This window comes from Anarrhichthys ocellatus, unplaced genomic scaffold, assembly GCF_004355925.1.
Source record: "Anarrhichthys ocellatus isolate YVR2014 unplaced genomic scaffold, GSC_Weel_1.0 scaffold6, whole genome shotgun sequence".
NCBI lineage: Eukaryota > Metazoa > Chordata > Actinopteri > Perciformes > Anarhichadidae > Anarrhichthys > Anarrhichthys ocellatus.
Window position 1 is genome coordinate 14540329 of NW_022280036.1, and position 22027 is coordinate 14562355.

The 22027-nt window shown below is 44.8% G+C and overlaps 1 protein-coding gene across 22 annotated transcripts in view; it reads right to left on the reverse strand.

Annotated features, from left to right (window-relative positions):
* The window catches only part of baz2ba (bromodomain adjacent to zinc finger domain, 2Ba), a 63617-nt gene that overhangs the window by 3385 nt on the left and 38205 nt on the right, over window positions 1-22027 (reverse strand). Inside the window, exons 4-35 of one of the 22 annotated variants that reach the window (XM_031846928.1) lie at window positions 21322-21513; window positions 21024-21185; window positions 20197-20393; window positions 19857-20069; window positions 19047-19673; window positions 16509-17256; window positions 15832-16101; window positions 14856-14916; window positions 14596-14704; window positions 13680-13781; window positions 12929-13154; window positions 12288-12380; window positions 11313-11374; window positions 10967-11032; window positions 10223-10288; window positions 9924-9968; window positions 9584-9610; window positions 7637-7702; window positions 7175-7315; window positions 6326-6580; window positions 5809-6032; window positions 5241-5315; window positions 4929-5160; window positions 4772-4834; window positions 4033-4177; window positions 2864-3669; window positions 2504-2756; window positions 2084-2239; window positions 1632-1792; window positions 1309-1532; window positions 482-617; window positions 239-385 (exon numbers count right to left, since the gene is read on the reverse strand). In XM_031846928.1, coding sequence (XP_031702788.1) covers window positions 239-385; window positions 482-617; window positions 1309-1532; window positions 1632-1792; window positions 2084-2239; window positions 2504-2756; window positions 2864-3669; window positions 4033-4177; window positions 4772-4834; window positions 4929-5160; window positions 5241-5315; window positions 5809-6032; window positions 6326-6580; window positions 7175-7315; window positions 7637-7702; window positions 9584-9610; window positions 9924-9968; window positions 10223-10288; window positions 10967-11032; window positions 11313-11374; window positions 12288-12380; window positions 12929-13154; window positions 13680-13781; window positions 14596-14704; window positions 14856-14916; window positions 15832-16101; window positions 16509-17256; window positions 19047-19673; window positions 19857-20069; window positions 20197-20393; window positions 21024-21185; window positions 21322-21513 — 6350 coding nt within the window. Of the gene's footprint in view, window positions 1-238; window positions 386-481; window positions 618-1203; window positions 1554-1631; window positions 1793-2083; window positions 2240-2503; window positions 2757-2863; window positions 3670-4032; window positions 4178-4771; window positions 4835-4928; window positions 5161-5240; window positions 5316-5808; window positions 6033-6325; window positions 6581-7174; window positions 7316-7636; window positions 7703-9577; window positions 9611-9923; window positions 9969-10222; window positions 10289-10966; window positions 11045-11312; window positions 11375-12287; window positions 12381-12928; window positions 13155-13679; window positions 13782-14595; window positions 14705-14855; window positions 14917-15831; window positions 16102-16508; window positions 17257-19046; window positions 19674-19856; window positions 20070-20196; window positions 20394-21023; window positions 21186-21321; window positions 21514-22027 lie in introns of all 22 variants that reach the window. The other 21 variants (XM_031846925.1, XM_031846911.1, XM_031846929.1 and 18 more) reach the window with 21 other exon arrangements.

The window sequence follows — 22027 nt, forward strand, 5'->3', positions numbered from 1 at the left end:
TTTAAGTGAGCACTGAGGCAAAATATCATCCATCGACAGGTTTAAATACAAAAATATCTGTTTTTGCTGTCAAATACCAACATTTGCAAATGCTGTATGTGTTGTGGATATTTTCCTAAAATTCAAGATTTACAGAGGAAGGTGTGAAAGGAACACATGTTCAAAAACCTGGCTAGGATTTCCTCTACAAGTGATCAACTGTAGCGAGATGACATTGCGTTATAAATGGCCTTGATACCTTGGATATGCAGGCCGGGCAGTACCAGTCTCCCTCCGGGATACTGGTGATCTTGGGTTTGTGACAGTACGTGTGGCAGCCTTTGTCACAGCCGTCACACAGCAGGAGGAGGTCCTCGTTATCTCCCTTCCTGCACATCTGACAGTACTGAACAAAAAAAACAAGTGCATCCATTCAAAACCAAGCGTACCCCCTCTGAATAGAGCTTGTTTTTAATTAGTGGGGTGGAAATATGCTGCTCACCACTTTCATGATGGACCTCTCCCAGGCGATAGACTTCTGCAGTTGCTGGATACACATGGCCAACTGGGCAGCGCTACGCACTTCTGTCAGAGCCTTCCTCCACACCTTCATACCATGGGCCACCTCCTCCTCGCTGCTAAGAGAAGATAATGAGAAATGATGAGGCACAGAAAGGCGCACGTATACGTGAATATGTGGGCGTATTTACACACACACACACACACACAATAGGCAGTAAACTGTATCAGTTGAGCCAGCCGCCAACAACACAGCAGACCATAAAGAGCTCCAGCTGTGCAGAGACAGGCATGAGGATTTGGGGAGGGGGTGTAGGGCGCCAAGGAGAGGTACACACCAATTTGTTATGTTAAGGGCAACTTCATGCAGAAAGAGTGAAAACCCGTGAGAGTGTAAACTGTACAGTTGCCCATAACCAAGGTTACTGATGCACAACACCATGCGGATGATTGCAGAAAAGAAACAAGCCAGTAAACAATACCTGTACCAGAAAATAATACTGAGTGGAGACCCCCACCCCACCCAAGAAACTGCACAAGACCAAAGAAACAAACGGAAATGCAACAAGCCACCACGGAAATCTGCTGTGAAAAGCAGCAAAGACCCTCACTGTTTGAGTAGTATGGGAAACATAAAGCACACACAGAGAGAGGAAAAGTGTCTTAGTGGGAGAGTGGGGAGCTTTGGTTGGAGAAATGACCTACCCTTCCCTGTCAGCACTAGTGGATGGGGCAGGAGCAGGGACAGTGACCGTACCCACATTATCCAGCCTGATCTGAATGGTGGTACCTAAGGGGCTCCTCAGGTACCTTCTCTCGATGTTGCGCTCCAATTCAGCCAGACGTGTCACTGCTATGTCCAGCGGGTTGTCCATGTGACGCATCACCCTGCCCTTCTCCCCACGTTCCTCCGGGTGCTCCTTGGAGTCCTTGTCTCCCGCGTTGGCAGACCCTGGCGTTGATTTGGTGGGGGGCTTGTGCTCGTAATACACCAGGTCCTCTCGCTCAGATTGAGGGTCTGGAAATGTCCATCCCTGGGAGAGGAGATCAGGCCTCTGATCACACCACTCCACATGTTAAAACACGTTTCTGACACCACTTACTAAATGTGCTGGGTTAAGTTAGGGTTTTACCTTGACCTGCAGGCTGGCTGCGGTGACCTTCCTCTCCAGCTCCTCCACCTGCTGCAGCACGGCAATGTCCATCTCCATCGCCTGCTCCTCAACGCACCAGCCCCGCACGGACTCCACACTGACCTGGCTCTCCTCCAGCTCGCGCAGCTCGATCATGGCCACTAGATGGACGACACGAGAGACATTAGTCAGCCGTGAATGCGCACACAAACACGCTCGCCGTTGCGGGTAAACACATGAGCAGTGTGACGCCAAACATCCGCGGATATTCATGTGGCTCGGTCATAAATAATACAGTGTTTGCAGTGTATTCAGTGATCATCAAGGGCATGCCTCTATGTTTGAACATCAGCACAACACATCTCTAACTATTGCTGTAAAAAATAATCTCACTGGTACATATATACATGTATGCTATGTACTGGGATTAAAGGCAGTGTTGAAGCACTTACCGTCTCTGTGTTTGGTGCAAACCTGGGGGATGATCTCTGTGTATTTCTGCATTTGCCTCTGGAGGCCTTTCTCTCTCATGCCCCGGCTGTGGAGGGCACTGACTAAAGCCCTCAGCTGCTCGATGTCAGACACCCGCCACCACCCTGTCAGATTCTCTGAGACAATGAGCACAAACAGGCACGTAAAACTACAAGGCAAAGAACATACATCACAGTAAAAAGGTGCTTCATTCAGCTATGGTATACCCAAATGTAATTGCGTACAGTGGAGCAGAACATTCCCTAACCCAATTATCTGAGATTATTCAGGCAAGTGAAAGTATTTCAGGCAAGTGAATTCTCCTCAATTAAGAAAACGGGGGTTAGGGGGGGGATTACAGCCTCAACTTTAATATCTCTCAATGCTTTTGGGTCACTCACCCTCTGGAATAGGCCGAGGTGTGGCGTGGTCCAGGGATTTGGGCATCTCCAGGGCAGGAGAGGGCATGGATGAGGTTTTCTCGATGCAAGGTAAAGGGGATTCGCTCTTGCTGGAGACACTCGCTGCTGTGTTGCCCTCCAGAGAGTGACCTAGCATGGGATTGGGGCTGCTGCACAGAGGCAGGCTGGGACTTATCATGCCACAGGGCCAGCTTCCGAAAGACACTCCTAGCAATGAAGCAGCTGACTTCACCTGGGGAGAAAAGAGGAAAAACATAAGGGTGAGGGTGATCTTCTCCATGGCAGAAACAACTGCGCAGGACACAGCTATCTCTATTTGTGTCAGGCCAGCAGCCTCACCTGCATGGCTGATAGTGGGTAGCTGAGGAGGCCAGCTGGGTGGAGCGGGCTGGCAGAGGCTGAGGCAGCAGAAGGGGTGAGAGGCTGGGCAGGGGACTGAGGTGGGGATCTGGGCCTGGCTGGGGTGGAGGATGCCTGGGGAGACACACGGGGTGCTCCGGGAGGAGGCGTGGTGATGGAAGTGAGGTCACAGGGGTTGCGAGGGAGCAGACTGAACCAGTGTCCACTCCTCTCTGTCAGGACTCTGAGCAGCTGGTCGCTGGCTTGGAATGAGAGGTACGGAGATGGAGCTGGGAAGGAGGTTGGAGGAGTGTTCCCTGAGCTTTCACGCGGGGCTGGCAGGCAGGGGACAGATAAAGAGGTCGAGGCTGGGGGAGGGATGCTTGTCGTGTCATTATTGGTCACCATGGAGGGGGTTGTTGCTACTGCTGGCTCAGAGGTATTGCGAGTGGGGGAGGAGGATGTTCCCGTGGTTGTGGCAACAGGAGTGCCCAAGGGGCTCGTGCCGTTTTGTCTCACATGGGGACTCTCCTTGTCCTCTGCCATCAAGGTTTCTTTGCCGACGTCCCGGAATGTGCACAGTTTGGATACACAGCCTGGCTGCTGGTAGAACAGGGCGTTTTTTGTCCCCTCATGCTCTTTTTCCTCCTCTTTCTCGTGCTCCAAACCTCGCGTTTGAATGCTCTGCCCATCGAGGCTGGTGGGTTTCTCCTTCTGCAGCTCGATCTCCTGAGGTTCCTCTTTGACTTTGACCTCCTCTGCCGCTCTCCTCCTCCTCTGTCGCTCCTCCTCCAGTTCCTCTGGAGCTGCAGGGAGAGCGCACTGTTAATGTGGCTGAAAACACAACTACCGTGGTTGAAATCACAACAATTCTCCACTTGCTTTTGGGAGAAAAGTAGAGTTGTGTTAGATTATTATAGTTTTAGTCATTGAGGATTAGATAAAGTAAAGTATCCTCAGCATATTTTACATTTCCAAAAACAGCTGAACATGCAGCTAAACAGATGTTTTCGCAACATTTCTCCCCTCCTCTTCCTGCAACATCAAATCTGATGATTTTTATTTTCCAGACTGAGTGTGCATAAAATGTGCTATGCAATCAGACGAGCAAATTGAAGCATCTTAACATGGGAATTCATCACACTTGGCGTGCATTGTACTGTAACTACCTTCTCCACTCTCCATGGCTTCAATGAAGACCCCTCCACAGTGGGGAAGTACCCAGTACCGGCGGCGGTAACGGTCCTGGCCATACATCATGGAGCGCAGAGAATGGGATATTTCAAACAGCTTTCTTCTGGTCTGATGATGTTGCTGCAAATGTACAAAACATACTCTGTGATTTTCGGTCCATTGTTTTGATATATGCATGGAAAACAAAAGACACGCATGCTACCTCGTGTCCTTTCGTAATCACTGTGATATATTGAGCATTACATACTATGCTAATGAGATAATTTATTAAGCTAATTATTGCCTTCATTAGGAAATAGCCTTCTGTCAGCGTACATGTTCATAATATGTACAAAACACATAGTTTGTTTCAATACACACTGTATATTAAAGCATTTAGAGGTTGTAGCGTTTTTATTATTTTCCCTAATCTGATCTATTATTTGAGTGTAGGATGTTTGTGGTGTTACCTCTTATGTATTGTATTAAATTGTAATTGAAGACATCTTCATGGCAACATACAGTGAAGTGCTGCATAACCATGAACAATGATTATGGGAAAGCAAAAAAAACAGCAATAGTGTTCAACATTTCTGTGGTTTATCTTTTCTTAGTTGCTTCTCAAAGAGACTTCTTTTTTTATCTCACTGCGTGTGTCATTTTTAATCACACAATCACACATTATCAGTGTCAACCAACCGTGCATTCCTTTTCGGATGCCTTATAAGAACATACCTTGGCTAATTTCTCTATCTGCTTCTCCAGCTCCTCCAGACTGGTGGCTTGGTCAACTTCATCCTGACAGGACAAAACAAACACAGTCAGTGTCTGTGAGCAACCCTCAAAGGTCAGTTTTGATAACGGATCGATCGTTTTCCCCTTTTTTTTTCACCTCATCATATGTCTCCACTTTTTTAACCTTCTTCATTTCTTCTTCCTCCTCGTCGTCCTCGTCCTCTGCCTGGTCATCACTGTCGTCATCCTCTTCATCGTCATCGTCGCTGTCTCCACCCAGTTTCCTCTTGCGTTTGACGGCAGAGGACGGAGTGCCAATGGACTGGTTCTCTTCAACACCCATACTGGCCTCCCTCCTCCCGGTGCGTTTGGCATGAATGGTCCTCAACCTTTATAAACAGAGTCAGGTTCAGCGTGATGGTGGACAGAGAATCAAGGCATTATTATTTTAGGATCAAAGAAAACGTACTTCTTCAGTTTTCCCTCCATAATGATCTTGTCCTTCCTCATGTTCGCCATCTGATCCAGGCTCTTGTCAATCTCACTGGGAAGAGGAAACATAATTCTGTCAAGTTACATTTTTGCCTAAGTACGTCCATGTTTTTAGTATTCTCAGAAAGTAGTGAGAAATATATTTAATAATAGATAAAAGCTCAATAAGCTGGTATCCCGGAGCACAAATTATTAACTTGCATAATTCCCTTACAATCAAAAAGACTATTACTGCTCCCTACTGCCGCTTTATTAAGCTTTTTTCCACTGCATCAATAAAACACGCCATTATTGGCTAATGAATAACTTGAGTGTTAAGCACAATAAGAGCATGTAGAGAACATGGTGAATGAATATTCTTTTAGTGAGAGCTTGGTGAAATGCAGTGTTGGATTTCTATTTTTTTATTTTTTACTATGTGAATCCAAAGGTAGAGGAAGTATTGTTCAGAACTTTATAACCATTCAACAATGTGACACTAATGCAGAGTATATTAAGAAAACAAGTACAGGGCTCAGTTGGACAGTCTCAGCTGCTTCTCATACCTGATAACAGCTCTGCTGCAGGCCAGCTCATTAGCCAGGAAGCCCAGGATTGAGGCCTTCTGGGAAGGCGTGTGGGCCTGGAAGGCCTTGGTCTTCAGACTGAGGGCCAAAGGGGCCAGCTCTGTATTGGCACAATGCGCTCCCATGTACATCTGTAGCACCTCAGACACATTATCCCTGTTGATGCCAACGTTGGTCAGGTGGTCCCCCAGCATCGTTTTTGTCTGATAGAGAAGGAGAGAACGCCAAAGAGGTCAAGTTAATGAACACTTCCTTGATGACTGTAAGTTGATTTAATTCATTTGTATTTATTTATGATGCATTAATAAGTACTTAAACGCTACAACTAAAATAAACCCCTAAACTAATGTTACATGTCATACGTTTGGCATGCAAAACAATATATGTGAACTGAACTACTGGATAGAGCAATCTGTCTTGGGTTTAATTCTCAAGCTGGTTTCAGTGGTTCAAAATTGCACATAAGTACCACTTAATGAACTTTGAACTAGCTCACCTTTTGTCCAGGCGGCAAACCAGGATCACACACTGCCATAGAAAGCAGTTTGACCAGAAGGTCCTGGACGTGGCCCATGCTGTCCCCGACATTGAGCAAGCCCTCCTGCAGCATGCCCAGGGTGGGCACATCCGCATTCAAATCAAGGCCCAAAACCTTCCCGAAGCCTCGCAGGAACTGCATCAGCATCAGGCAGTCAGACACGGCGCGTCCTGGTAGGATGAGTCCAGGAATCCGGGAGAACTCAGGGAGAGGCTGCGCAAAGGAAAGTAGGTAAAGGATTGGTGCTGTATGTGTCACTGTGAGAGACATTAAATCCAATTTGGACTATATAAAATTGTGATTTAAATAGCTGAGGGAAAATGGGAGTAAAGCTGTCATTACATCTCACACCTGTTGACTGTTATCAAGATGGTGCTTTGCAATTTACAGTGATGACGGCTTATTGTCTACATTATGTAGTACTCTCATTTCACCACTTGGGGGCACACACCTCCACACATAAAAATGCTCACTACCATGTGGTCTTATTGTAAGTACTGACCATCAAGAAAACGTTAAACTTACTATTTAGTACTAATACTACTGCTATTGCTAATAATAATAATATTGCTAATAATAATAATAATAATAATAATAATATTAATATTAATAATAATAATAATATAGCTGACACAAATTTTGTGACTGTGCCCCCTCCTGCCCTAATTCAATGTATAACAGCACCTTATTGAGAAAAACTGTCAATATCCAGTACATCAAAGTATGTATGCACTATGTATCTGTTTTTCTTTGAGTGATCAACTTTACATCCACAGCGCTGAGCGGATGAGCTTCTTTCGTAACTACCTTGTGATCAGACAGACACATGTCTTCATTTGGCTTCCTCAGCTCCCTCGCTATCTCCAGCTCTAGCCTCCGTTGCTCCAGTTTACGCTCTTTGTTCAGGCGCTTCTCATCCCTTTTCTCCTGCCGCAAGCGCTCACGCTCCTGGAGAGTCCAAAATTCAAGAGAGCATTAAGGAAGCACAGCGTGCGTGTGCATTATTGTGTATGCATGTGTGTGTGTGAAAACAGACAGGAAGGTTTACTTGACTTTGCTGAGCAGTATTAGAATTCAGCCTAATGCTGCTGTGCATTCAAAAGTAAAGTGCTTGAGGGCCAGAATCTTTTGACTTGGAAAGTGTGGAGAAAAAAAAAAAATGAATGGAGGGAAAGAGCGCTCAAAAAGGAGAGAACGCAGGAATCCATCCGGGGAATAATGACTTAGGCTCTTTTTATGGAGTGGACTGTTTGTGTGCATGTGGGCTACCTCTGCTTTCTTGCGAGCCTCAACCGCCTTCATCAGCATTACATGTTGCCTCCTCCTCTCCCTCTCCTAGAGTGGCAGAAACACAGGCACATTAACAAGCACACATTGCACATGCAGCACTCAAGGTCAACTAAATTTAGTATGCATTATTGCAAAATTGCAATGCGCTAAATTCAAATAGAGGCATCGTACTTGGAACAGACACAAAACGATGCTTCACATGTATGGTGGAAGCATAAGTGAAGAGTACAGTAATACGATGACAACCAAAAAGCAACACAGAGATGCGGTACAAAGTAGATGTGATGACAGGCTCAAAAAAGAGAAGCAGCTGGAATCGGTGGCGGCGCCTCTAAACTAAAGCTGACACAACAAAAGCAACAAAACGCTGGTTGCCAGAAGTCTTCAGACATGCCACATTGGCATGATCAACATCATAAATTATATTACATGAGGTAGTGTTAATGTGTTTTTTTTTTTTGTTTTTTTTTGACACATCGTTGTCATAATATTTGGCCAGGGGGACGACAAATAGGAATAGATGGTAAAAACCAGCTCCAGACTGTTCCACCTCAGTGGTTTTGGCAGCGTAAGTATTAGCACAGTATGTGACTGCCGAGGATGAGACATCTATGTTGTTCTTTGGTGCATGATACACAGTCTACTGCAAAAGGGCACAGGAATCACTGACTATCATTTTATTTGATCTCTTTAGGTTTCCCGCTCCACCGTATCAGGCTGTCATTCCCTCTGTGATCCACCAGAAACACACAATTGCCACTATTAGGGCTTGCCAAGGACATTTCCAGCACATAGTGACTGAAATGGGCTAGTTTGTGAGGATTGTTTTGTCGTTGTGATAAACAAAACAGGCTAGATGCCAAGCACTCTGCTACCGTATTTCTGTGTCCTTATTGGTTTGATTTATCTACAAATGGAGAACTTCAAAAAGGACATAGAGACTGTGGCATTCAGCTTTTTCGAGCTTTCCACTTCATCAAACACAATGAATATGTTGAGGGGTATTATGATAACAAGCTACAGCGAATCAAAAGCAATGCAATTGCGTCTGACAACCGTAAATACCAGGATTATATCATGTATCTCAGTTTGCTCTGAGGGAAGGTACAAGGGGTTAAAGCAACAATCGGCTCAAGAGTCCACTATGAAACAGATAGGCAGACCTTTAGATTCAGCTGTGACTATGTATGAGTGAGAACAAGCAGGACAGCCAGGGCAAAATAAAATACTACACAGAATCATTATTGTCCCCGTGGTGGAATTAACTATATTGTTGTTTAACAATTGATCTGGTCTATTAGCAAGCGAAGGTTGTGCCGCACCCTCACCGAACTCGGGCGGGGGGGGGGAATCTGCCGGGAAGTATCTCCACCATAAAGACAAAATGATTCTCGGTAGCTGTTTTCATTATTTGTGCGGAGTACAGGAACAGTGAATGACAGAGAGGCTGGGATGGGGCAGGTTAAAGTCCAGCACTCTGTGGACTGCAGAACAGATGCACGGACGAACACACACAAGCTCAATGTCTGGGCCGAAATCGTCAAGCACTCATGGGGTAACACGGGCTACTCCAATACAACGGTTAGACAATGTATGTGATGGATGGAAACTCCTCGAGTGCACTTTGAGACAGTGAGTGTGGATTGGCTGGCAGCCTTTGCAATGCATTCTGAGTAGGAGGGGGAGGATGGGGGAGGGGGACAGAAGCTGCCTGGCCACCGTGACAGGGTCAGTTGTCCCTCAGGACGAGCAGATGGAGGCAGCATACTGACTCTTTTTCTCTTTTGTTGGTTTTGCTGGAAAGCCATGCAGAAGAATGTAGTATGACAGCAGCCAGTGCTACACTTAATGCATTGCTATGACAACCATAACACAACCAGTTACACGATGCAGGTGTTAGATGTACAAAAATAAACATACCCATACCATATCTAGTCTATGCCTCTCCAACTCCTGGCAGAGAGAGTTGGCAAAATATTACGGAACAGAAATAATATCCAATACCACAAAGCATGGCGTTTAATGAAGAGAAATACTGTCGGCTTTCATTAAATGGATGTTTGGTAATTAAGTACATTTACATATATACTCACACATGCCTCGTATTTAAATGCACATAGATGCACAAATACACTCAGACACACGTACACTCTCGCGCACACACACACCTGTCAAATTTCTATTCAAGTGAAGTCTGAGATAAATGGTTTTATTCAGCAGTAACTATTACGTTCAAGAGGCAGAGCAAGTTGGAGTGAATGCCTACCTGGTGTTTGAGGATCTCCGCCTGCTGTCTCCTCAACTCTTTCTCCTTGAAGGCAAGAAAGAGAAGATGAGGGAAAAATCAATATGCTTCCATTGTGCCAATATCATGAAAATCACTACAGACTGATGGAATTTCAGCCCCTTTCAAAGGGCCGCTCTAATTATATTGCCAGCTACTTCGAAGGTGGATAAGAGCCCACATCATGGTGCGTGTGAAATAATCTAATTAATGTGGGTTTTGATCAAAAAACGGTGGATGCATCTGTTTCAAGGGATTTATTTTAAAAAGTGCAAACACACCTTTATCCGTTTTTCAGCCTCCAATATTTTGGCATTGGCGACTTCTTCCTTCTTTTTCCGTTTGGCCTATGAATACAGATTGAGGTCAAGAATCACAGAGACAGACACATATCAATCAGTCTTGGGTGAGGGCTTTGCTGCACTTTAACTGATTGTTGGCAGTTTTCTGGTTTGAGCAAAGATTTTAAGCTCCTGAATGCCAGTCAAATTTGTAAAACACAGCGAATGAATAATGTATCTCTTTAACACCTAATTGTAAAAATGTTGAAGCCTCCCGTTAAGAGTGGCTTGTCAACCGTGTCAACTGAAAATTGATTTAGTCCTCCTAAAACACTTTGAAGCTCCTACGGTATAATTGTGTGCGCCTGCATATGTGTGTGTGTGCGTGCGGATGTGGATGCATCTTTGCATGTGTGTGTGGAAAACAGCACCTTTTTTTTTTTTTCTCTCGACCCACTTATGCTAAACTGTTACTGTTGTCTGAAGAAAAAAAGTATTTTCTGTCCAATTTAAATAAGGGCTGAAGAGGCAGCAACAGCCATTTTAATATTCAACAGCCGTCAACCAAGACCAATTTAGCATTAGTTCCATGTGGAATTATGCCTAAGAAGACGCAACTCCCTCCAATGCATGCTGCTGTTCAGTAATGAGCTTTAGGAAGATTAAAACACTATAGACTGAGGGGCTGGAGCTATCCAGGAATGTTCTGCTTAATCAGAGGTGCTGTTGGATCAGATTCTGTACCTCCAAAATGTGCTGCGCCCTGACTTCCTTCTCCATCCGAATCTGCTGAATACGCTTGATCTTTTCCTGTGAAACCAACAAAAAAAAAAAAAAACACAACATAATCTCTTAATATGTTAGACATTAAAAAAAACATCCTCAGATGAAATCACTTCCCAACCACTCTGTTCCAAAGACACAGCAATAAGAAAAGTAATGATGGTAATTTAAAAGCGAGCTTTAAAGCGTCACAAAATAACCATTCAGCACTTCTTGCGGTGCACACGGGGACTACGTGTGTCAGGACACTTAGATAAGGAGAAAGGGAGGAAAAAGATTTGTCAGCACACACGTAAAGCACACCAACCTGCTGCTTGAGGATCTTGATCTGCTCTTTCTGCTTCCGCCTCTCATCCGCCGCCATGATAGCTTCAAGAAGTCAAAGTCAGTGTTATGTTAGTGTCCGCAAAAATGACCTACAAAGCTGGGCAACCGGCTGTATTCATATCTGAGAGACTTACAGTTGTTAAGATATATTTATTCAGGCGGTCGCACTGGGATCAAGATGCATTTTACACAAGAGATCACAACTAAGATGAGTCAGTCACACCAAACAAAATCAAAACATGCAGACACACTCATTAATACAATGACAAACATTTAAAAAAAGAATAGAGTAGCATGTAACATGTTGAAGTCCCTTTCAGGTATGAGAGACTAACTTCCAACAGTAAGGTGCATAATAGAAAGCAGAAAGATGAGTTTAACCATCCATAGGCACACAGTGGCTCTCAAACACTAGAGCCAGGTACTAATGCTGCGGGGGCCACGCTCAAATTATTTTAAATGGTAATTTAAAAAAGAAGTCAGTCATGTATACTTCCTTAAATAAATACACCATATTAAAAAATATAAATGTAAGACCATAAACTACATTTTATATTCAAAATTCTTATTTTCAATGCAATCGTTAACTGACGTAAAATGTGAACTACCTCAAATGTTTCAAAGAGGTGACATTATTGAAAAAAAGTCAACTGCCATGCAGTAATAATCAGAACACACAGAATTACATCGTATGTAGGAATTCATATATAAGCATAATGTTTACAGCATGGCAGCAAAAAAGATTAGAGCAGAAAAAAAAGATGAAAGCTTGTGCTTTAAAGTGATGAAAATAAACATGAACATACATACAAGCAAAGGTTGCAGGTACAGTCGTACCCGTGTCCCCAGAGGCCCTGCTCGTTTGTATGCTTATTACGTGGTGACCAACTGACCAACCGTAAAACCACCACTATCATCCTTACAGCACTGAGCAAAAAAAGAAACCTGGGTCTACCTTGCTGTTTCCGAGCTTCTTTGGCTGCACGCGCCAGTGCCTGCTTTTCCAGTTTTCTCATCAGTTTCATCTGGGTGGCCTGTCGGGCTATTTCTGCACAGAGGGTGAAGAAAGACATTGTCCGTGTGAACATTTCAAGAGAATACCTAAATACTACTGCAGCCTGACCTTGCACATTTGACTGAGATAATTCTTTGGCTTTTTGTGAAATTTGGACAAAATTAGGGACAGATACTCAAAACCAATTTTCCCTGAAAGGATTAACATATATTTATGAAATGTGTCTATTAACATTTAAACAGACAAAAAGATTAAAATGTTTTTACGAGGGTGGAACTGACTACCAGACAGTTCTGGTGCCAGAGTAGAAAAGGTTTTACTTTGTAATAACAGCATATGCAGTTATGTTGTTATCAAAGCCAAAGAAAAGCCTAGCGACATCAAAAAAGACATGATAACAAAGCCAATTCATCTTGAAAAGTATGTGGTTTACTGCATATGAAGTAGGTGGATCTAACAAACAATAAAAAAATGACTTTAAAACATTAACCCCTTCCTTAACCTCCTCAACGGCTGGTTGATTAATGACACACACACACACTTGTGACAAACATATTTCAGGGCTCATTTCCTGTGCTAACCTTGAGCCTCTAGTTTGCGCAGGAGTTTGACCTCACTGGGACTGGGGCCCTCGGGCACCAGCGGATCGCCCACGTTAGGGGGCCGGCCCTTCCTCCGTCGGGAGCCTTTGCCACCTCCTTCGCCCGCTAACTGGCGGTCTGAACTACCGGCGCGACCCCTACGACCTTCCATCGCCAAAATGCGTGGAATGACCTCCTCTTCCTTCAACAGGCTCCACTGTAAACCCTAGAGAGAGAGAACATGTGGCGATGGAGAGATTGGGCGGGGTGCGGAGAGGTGAACGATATGTTAACAATTCATGATTTTATGTGAGATAAATGAATTAAATAAAATAGCATTACATTTTCTATAACACACAGTAAAAGCTGGCAAAACAATGCATTAACTAAGAAGTACACATTTACTGATCTGTCCTCTTCTATCTGGTGTTTCTCTGGCCCCTCAGCACTTTATGCATTTTCTCTATCCTGCTTCCAATAATACACACATCCATTTTTCTGATTTTATATCTTTGTAACACGTGCCACACATAACATGGCAAATAGCATTGGTCACCTGTGGAAGTAATGTCAGCTGATTACTGCATTTATCCATGCACAGTGAGAGGTCTATGAACTAGGACTACTGAGGGTTTTGGTTGATTCCTATTCATGCCCTGACAGCGACTGCTGCATGATGCTTTGCCTGCCGCTAGATGAAAAGATGAACAGGGATCACGAAGAGAGAGAAAGAGAGATGAAAGGCAGTCACCTGGGGTCCTTCTCTGGCTTCATAGAAGTCACCAACCCTTATCTTTGCACTGAAGCTAAAATTATCGCGCGTGATGCCACTTATTCCATTTCTGGATAGATACTACAGAAGAGAAAATAATAATGGCGTTGGTTTAGGCAGAAAAAAAAATGGTGAAATTAGCGACATTGAAAAGCATCGGGGAAGCACTACATTGGAGGAAGTCTAAGGGTTGCAGTGTGCATCTGTGCAGTGCTACTAATCATTATAAAAGCCAGGGGACAAAAAAAGAGCAAAAGCTCTCAGGAGAGAAAAACGGTTCTGACCTTGGGGTGCACAATTCAGGCCCTTTATTATTTATCTGTGGCCATGCTAGGCTTTTTACTGCCAACTGACTGACTAGCAGTGAGTGAATGTTACTGAGTACACATTTTTCTCTGTGCGCTACTCGGCTCAAAGACGATTAGCGTAGTTGAGCTTCTGATGAAGCAAACAAAGAAGATTATAGACTATAATGTACCGTACAAATGGGGCCAAAGCTGTGCATCCCAACACTAACCATTAATCTTTTTTTTGGGTGGGGGGGGTTGGGGGGGGGGGGGGAGATTGGGGAAGGAGAGGTGAAAAAAAAAGTGGCAGAAGAAGTGAATCTAAGAATATCATCTCACACTATTGGGGTCACAGACAGCAGGGTGGGGGTGGAGTGCAGCTGGAGCGGTAGCATAGACAACAAATCCTGATACAGAAGCATGTGTTTGAGCGATGTGGATGAGCAGTGTTTGCAAGTATTAGCAAAAAATATCCCTCCGTAAGAAATCACAAACCATGCCGCCCACATTGACTCCCACTTCAATCCCGAACTGCTCATCTGTACGCCTCGTAACATTTGCTTCCGTATCACGGGTGCAGACTACACATCGCGGCGAGGCCGTGGTACCTTCATCACATCTGGGTACTGCCTTAGTTTCTTGCCACACGGGGCGTAGTAGGCCACCTCGCCCTGTGACCGCCCGGCCAGTGACTTGATTCTTGTTTCTCTCCGCCACCTGTTTTTTTTTTAAGAAGGAAGCAATAACACGGTCCTTCAGACAAACGGTGTGTCGTACATTTGTGAGCAAGCACGGATGTGAGCACTCTGAAAAGTGAATCGCTTCCATGATAGGTGTCTCTCTCTCTCTCTCAGCCTCTTGTACATACCCCAACTCCAGAGGTATCATTAACTCCTTCTCATCCGTCACCCTCTTCCTCTTCCCTAAGCCTGTGGAGAGACAAGAGATCAACCATCAATTTGTCAGCACAACCTACGGCCGGAGACCTCACACACATGCAGTAGCAGCAAATCGAAGTGCCTGAACTCACCAGTAATCGCACCTGGCAGGTAACCAAGAACATGCACGTGTATGCGCACTGTACTGGCCTTTCAAAACCGCATTTACCAGTCTTATGTGACCACAGAAGTTAAATACACGCTCAATTCTCCAGACTGGCATTTTCAAATCATAAAACTAAAATGCCAAGCCCTGATATGCATGAACACAGGAGGGGTTTTACATCGCGTGGTAATGTCTGACGAACAGTGTCCATTTAAGAAAGGCATAGGAGAAAAGAAAATTAATTACAGACGAGGAAAGACTGGAAAATCTACTTGGATTATTCCCGGCAAGCTACACTTGTCTAATTTTCTCTGATCTGGGTAACCTCTCTGCATTGAAAGAAGGCAGACGTTAATCCTGTTGCTGTGCCAAACCAGTTGTCAGGGCTCTTAGGCATGCCCCTACAGGACCTGAGAGCTCCGGTTAGGCCGTGGCAACCAACCGCCTTCTTCCTGCCTGCCGAAAAGCAGGCAACAATCCCTTTTCATCTGAGGATGATGGGTTATGACGTTATTCAAGAGCAGAGGCCTTGTTAACAAAGCAGGGCCTCTGCTGTTTTTGTGGTGCTGTATATGCCTGGGAGATTAAATTAAATATCTGCTTTTCACAATAAGACAGTGAAAGGACAGGAGTAGCAACAGACGTCACCCAATTAACTCTTTTACTTTAATTAACACGTAACTTCTTAAATCCCTCACGTCATTCTCTTCTGCAACACATCACAACCAAAGCTTTATTTTCAACCCTTTTTTTTCCCTCATATGAGACCCTAATAAAACCATCCTTCATCAACACGTTACCTAATGGAGAGGCTAGGCTGTAGGAGGAAGAGCCTGGAGAGCTGTGATAGGCCAAGGCACTGGAGCTGGTGACAATGGTGGGAGTCTTGATGACCTGTAGGTTGAGGGGGGAGCAGCTGGTGGCGGTGTGGTTGGTTGAGGTGTTCAGTAGTTCTGGGCCTTTGGTTAGCCTGCGAGGAGTCATCTCCTTTTTGGATGACCCAGATGGCAGCAGCTTTAACTCCTTCACTTTCTTCCCAGAGACGTCGTTGTCTGAGTTGCTGTCAGACTCTGAAATGGGAGTCCAGAGCAAAGTGGGTAAGGATCCATTCAGTTGTTTTTCAGGAAAAAATCCAGAACATTGTGTAGTTCCAGCCTCTCAGCTGGGAGGGTGTGTGGCTTTTCTTTGTCTTATGTGATAGTAAACTAAACGTTTTTAGGTTTTGGACTGTTGTTTGGACAAAGCCAACAATTCAATGACATCGCCTTGGACTTTGACAAATTGTGATGTCCCTTTTTCACACTTTTGACATTTCATAGACCTGATAATTAATTGACTAACTGAGAAAATGATCAGAAGAGTATATGATAAATAAAACGATTGTTAGTTGCAGCATTAATGTGAATATCTTAATGATCGTTGATTGATTGTTAAACTGTGAAAGTTACTTTTGCTCCTGTTTATAGAAGTTACATACCTGACAAACTATCATCTGAGTCCTCTTCATCCTCCTCCTCCTCCTCAAGGTCGTCATCCTCGTCATCATCGTCATCTCCCGAGTCGTCAGATTCCTTGTTAGCCGGGAGACCGGCTGTGGGGTTACATGTCCCAGGGATCCCCACTCCGGGAATTCCAACTCCAGGGATACTAACTCCAGGAATCCCGATCCCGGGCTCTCCTCCACGAAACAAATCTACTAGAGACTGTACCAGATGGTTCTGAGAAAAGCCCTTCCAGGCAGCTAAATGGTCTGCCTGTCCCTGTCCCTGTCCCTGTCCCAGTCCGGGTGTCTGGGCCTTACCCTTAGGGGTCTTGTTCTTTCTGGATCCATGGCCTGTAGCATGGGGTGAGGTAGTGGAGGGCTGTGACAGAGGCCCAGCCTGGGCAGTTGTTTGGGTCCTGCTCGCCCCTGTGCTCAGATTGACAGGCATCGACCCGGCATCGGAGTCGCACTGAGGGGACTTGCCTTGAGAGGCGGAGTCTTTGCGAGGTTTGGTGATGAGGGCCAAAGGTGCGTCCTGAGTGATGCTTTGGATGACTCCATTTGGGTGGTGGGGTTCGGGGAGCCCCAGCAGGGCACTCGAGAGGAAGAGGTTGGAGTGATTGTTCTGGGGTGGAGGAGGCAACGGCGAAGAAGACAGAGACGTCCTCTTGGGAGACTTGTTTGGACCTTGCTGCTGCTTCTTTAGCTCAGCTGGGAATGTCTGCCCTTGGGACATGAGAGTCTGGGAACAGAGGAGGAAAGAGGGAGAGAACAAGGAGAGGCAGGGATTCAGCGGGAGGGAGGGAGGGAGAGGGAAAGGCAGAACGGGAGGAACAAAGAAAGGTTAGGGAAAAAAAATTGGAAAAGAAACGGGACAAAGTGGAGTTGCCCAAGCTGTCAGTTTGCATCGCTGTTGATTGTTTGAGCAGGTGACAAAACTACAATGCTGAACACTGGTACAGTTAACTGTGTCTAAGCCCTTTTCTGGGAAACAAAAAGAACATAAATGCAATAACCAAAGGCATTGTACGCGACCAAGTTCACAAAAAGAGACTCTGAGTATCTCTCTAAAGCTCCGTCATCATTATCATCATCATGCAGCTGGGCATGTTTGCCTTTTTTTTACACTGATGACAAGTTTGGTTCAATCTGTGTTTAAGCAAAGGCAGGTTAGACTTTAATGTTGCACTTTCAACTGGATGTGATATGAAGTGAAACAAATCAATTTCACAGACCATGAAATACAGTAACAGTGCTGAAACCACAGGGGGAATTTAGCTCGTTGTAAACTTCTCTATACTGGTAAAACAGGAAAGGGGAAATGATTTTCACAGAATAAGCTGATCTTAAAAGGTTTAGCTTATTGATTACTGTGGTGCCATTCATATTTCATCTGAAGAAAGGGAATTTGTGTCGTCAAGGCAAAAAAAAAAAAGTCAATTTGTATACCATCTGAACCGATGAAAAACGTGAATAATACAGTAGCATGTGTGCAGACACAAAGTGTGCTTCAGAATGGGGACGAAACTAAAATCATTAACCACTTCATCAACAGGCTAAACTCTGCAGCAGTAGAGCAATCACTGTGTAACCACAGTTAATCAGTCAAAAGCTGTTAAAACACACAAAATGAATACGAAGATCAGAAAGCTTAATAAGCTAGATCTTGATACAAGATATATACGATGTTAGAAGATGCGAACCAAATAAATAAACCGGTTCAGGACATTACACAATCTAAAGTAAAAACTTCATTCAGTTGTGAAGATACCACATTACCTTGTGTTAGGGACTTAGCATTTACTTGAGGGCTGGAGTGTGTCGATGATAAATGGTTGCAGAGTGCATGTTTTAAACATTCCTAGTGTCTATTACACAATAGCAATTACCCAGCTGTACAAATATAGTTATTAACTACAGTAGACAACAACAAGACATTCACTTATCCACAGGAACTCAGGACTGTCATGTGCATGTATAAATAGAGACATTCAAATATCTTAGATGTCTAGTTGTTTTTCTATGTCCAACAGTTTACTCAAACAAGCACTGCCTCCTAAATCAACTGTACAAAACACAGATTCTCTCTGATGTCCAACTACAGTTGTGCTCGGGGCCGTGTTACAATTTTAAAGAGGCCCTTTAAAACATGATACAAAATCCCAGCCTCATATGAATGGGACATTGCAACAGCCAATGATTATATTTTTTAAATTGAGTGTGCAGCCTCACCAGCAGCAGTTCTGTGATTGTCTACAGATGTTGCTTGCTTGGATGCCGTGTGAAACACATGTGGTAAATGGCCAGCAGATTAAAAGAGGTGCTGGTAGTGGAGTGGTATTGATGAAGAAAAACAGAGAAATCCAACCGCACACTAAGCTCCAGTGGATGAATTCATTGCTGTCAAGTTGATAGGAATAACTTTGCTCACTAAAGCTGACTGAAATAATGTGTCTCATTTGCGTGGATATGGATATATATATGGATATATAAAAAAATAAGTATTCAACTGCTGTTATCAGGGTGGCTTACCTGTTTAAGCCTGAACTCACTGATCTGCGCAAGTGAAGCTTCCAGCTGTTTCCTTTTGTTGGATTTGGCAGAGCCAGGAACAGCGCGCCGAGGAGGCTTCAGCGAGGACTTCTGGGAGCTTCTTACAGATGAGGTCGAACCAAAGGGTTTTGGGGAGGTAGGCAGCGGGAGAGTCAAGCAAGGTGGAGAGGGCAAGGAGAGAGGCTTAGGGGAGGAGCAGAGGGAGAGGGGCAGGTGCTGGGGGGAGGAGGAGGGCAGCAGTTTGGGAGGTTTGGGAGAGGCAGTGCTGGAGAGGGCCTTCGGAGACGTGGTGAGGGCGATGGGGGAGGAAGACGGTGAGAACTCCCTGCGGGGCTGAGAGAGGAGTGCCAGGGGCTTTGAGTTGGCAGCCAGGCCAGTGGACTGGATCACACTGAAGTGTTGCTGTGGCCCCTCTGTCCGGGACCTGGAGCTGTGCAGGGCCAGCGGCGAGGTTTGGGACAAGGCCGGAGGGGAGGCAGAGCAGGGGAAGGGCACAGGGTTTGGGGGGTTAGAGGAGACCTTCTGGGACTTGGTGTCTTTCTTGTCATGGGGTTCCCCAGAGAGTGGTCTGTTCGTCTTTGTAGTTCCAGTGCTTGGTATCAAAACCTGGGGAGGAAATGAAAAAAAGAACTGTTAAAACATAGCTTCTAGGTATGTTGAATTCATTCAACATTTTGGGCGCTATTTAGCTGGCTTCCTGCTTTGCAATCGCAAAAAAAAACAGATTCCTTTGTCTCCATTTTTCAAGTTTACCAAAAAAATACTTTAACTCTAGATTATCTGCTTTACCTTTGTTTTCTTCTTTGACCGCTTCTCAGAGTCTGATAATTCACTCTGCTTGTCCTCCTCGTCGTCATCCTCGTCATCATCATCGTCGTCTTCGTCATCCTCCGCCAGGTCTTCCAGATCACTGCTGAGGGACCCGTCACTTGAGCTGTCTGAGGAAGTGCCTGACTCACTGTTGCTTGCCACACAAGTGTCTGCTGGCTTCTTCCGTGGCTTCTGAGTTGAGAGAGAGAGAAAAAAAAAAGAAGCAAGAATCAGCCACACTGTATACAATGCATTACTTGTGCATTTCATGTGTCACGTCTTTTTAAAACTGAGGGATGAACGAAGTCTCAGTACTGACCTTCTCTTTAGTTTTGGGGATCGGCTTGTCCGCCAACTCTGCTGGATTGCTCTGAGGGCTGCTGCGGTGACTGTTAGAAGGATCTGAATTTTTGGTTGGCTTGCTTGATGCCTGGACAGGAGCCGGACTCGCAGAAAAGCTCCCTGATTGTGCGGTGGGAAGATAGACCCCGCTGCCATTTACTGCCCCATTCACCCCTGGAAACACAAATCAGATCTGCCGTATTAATAATCAGCTCCATCTCTTCCAGAGAACTTTGCTGCGCGGGATAATGAAATATCTGGAACTAACTGCAGAATGGAACAAGGCTAATAAAAATATTGATTTATACATGTATCTCATCAAACATGCTGGCTGCGCAAGGCACAAGTCCAACATGACTGGTTTACATAATAAAAGATAAATTAAAAGATACTGTGAAATTAAAAGAGTGCAAGAAACAGAGATTACGAGAGGGAACACGGGGGGGAGGGGGTGTTGACAGAATCACTAAGTGAGCGCTGAAAGTCATTAAATCTGTCTTGAAAAGGGGAAATTTCATCATAGGACAAAGTGGATTTAGGTGGTGGAAGAAGAAGACAGAGTTGGTTGGAGAGGAGGGACAAAGAAATGACTCTTAGAAAAGTAACAGATTAATTCACATACTTCAACACTCATTTAACACTTAATATTACTATAAGGATATGTTGATGTTTCATTTGAAACAAATTGAAATGCTCCTTTGTCCCCTGCTTCTCTCCTGCTATGTCTATTACAATAACCAATTTTCTGTGTTCGCAATGTAACTGTGAGGATCAAATGAATGGGTCTTCAGGGGAGGGCTGTACCTTTAGGTGGGGCATGGCTATTCTTGCCGGGCATCCTGATCTGAACAGGACTGGCGCTGTGGTTGGGCTGAATGTGAGGGCTGAAGAAGGGAGGGAAAGTGATGAAAGAGGGGAGAAAGGCAGCAGCTCCCCGTCCATGGGCCTCAGCGGCTCGCCACCACTCTGTTGGACGGGAGGGGGGGAGGACAGGAGAGGAGAGGAGAGGAGAGGAGAGGAGAGGAGAGGAGAGGAGAGGAGAATTAATGATCCATTCCCATTTAGTCTATTGAACCCAAAACTCAAAACTCTTTCGTCTTACCAGAGAGAGCTCCTAGCTGGGGGTGGGCTGCCAGAGCAGCTGACATGCCCAGGGAACCCAGACCTCCGAACTCGGGCCTGCCTGCTCCGGCAGTGTAGAGGGCTCCGAAGGCTGGGTGGCTGACCAGAGGGAAGGCACTTGACAATGTGGAGCCAATAAAGGGCTGCTCTCCTCCCGCCCCAAACAGACGGCCTGAGAGAGATCCAAACCAAGAAGGACGTGTTCAAATACTTTCAAATGAAATGCAATCCATAACAAGTAGTCGTGTACGACAACACACTGGCCATTTTCTTGTGGGAAGTTGTTAGTATTTAATGGCTTTTTGTTGTTTCAAGCTACTGTTTCAGTTTAGATTCTGATATAACAGTCCTATACCACAGGATTAAATAATGATTTCCATACAAGAGGTGAACTCTAGTTTCTAAAAATACTTCATTTTACTATTTGTACGTATCTAAAAAAAACAAAAAAAAAACACTTTTCTTCCATTAAGTGCAATTTTGACATGTTCCTACAGCTGATGTGACAGCTGTTTATTGCACCTTTAGCACAACTCATTGCCCTACTGTTAGTTTTGTATATGTTTATGTGTGTAGACCGAGAACGCTGTTCACAAATTACCTCGCTGAGCTCTTTTCATGTGAGGCCCATCAGGGCGTAAAAAGACTAGATATAAACAACTGTTGAAAGTGTCGACTATAGAAGA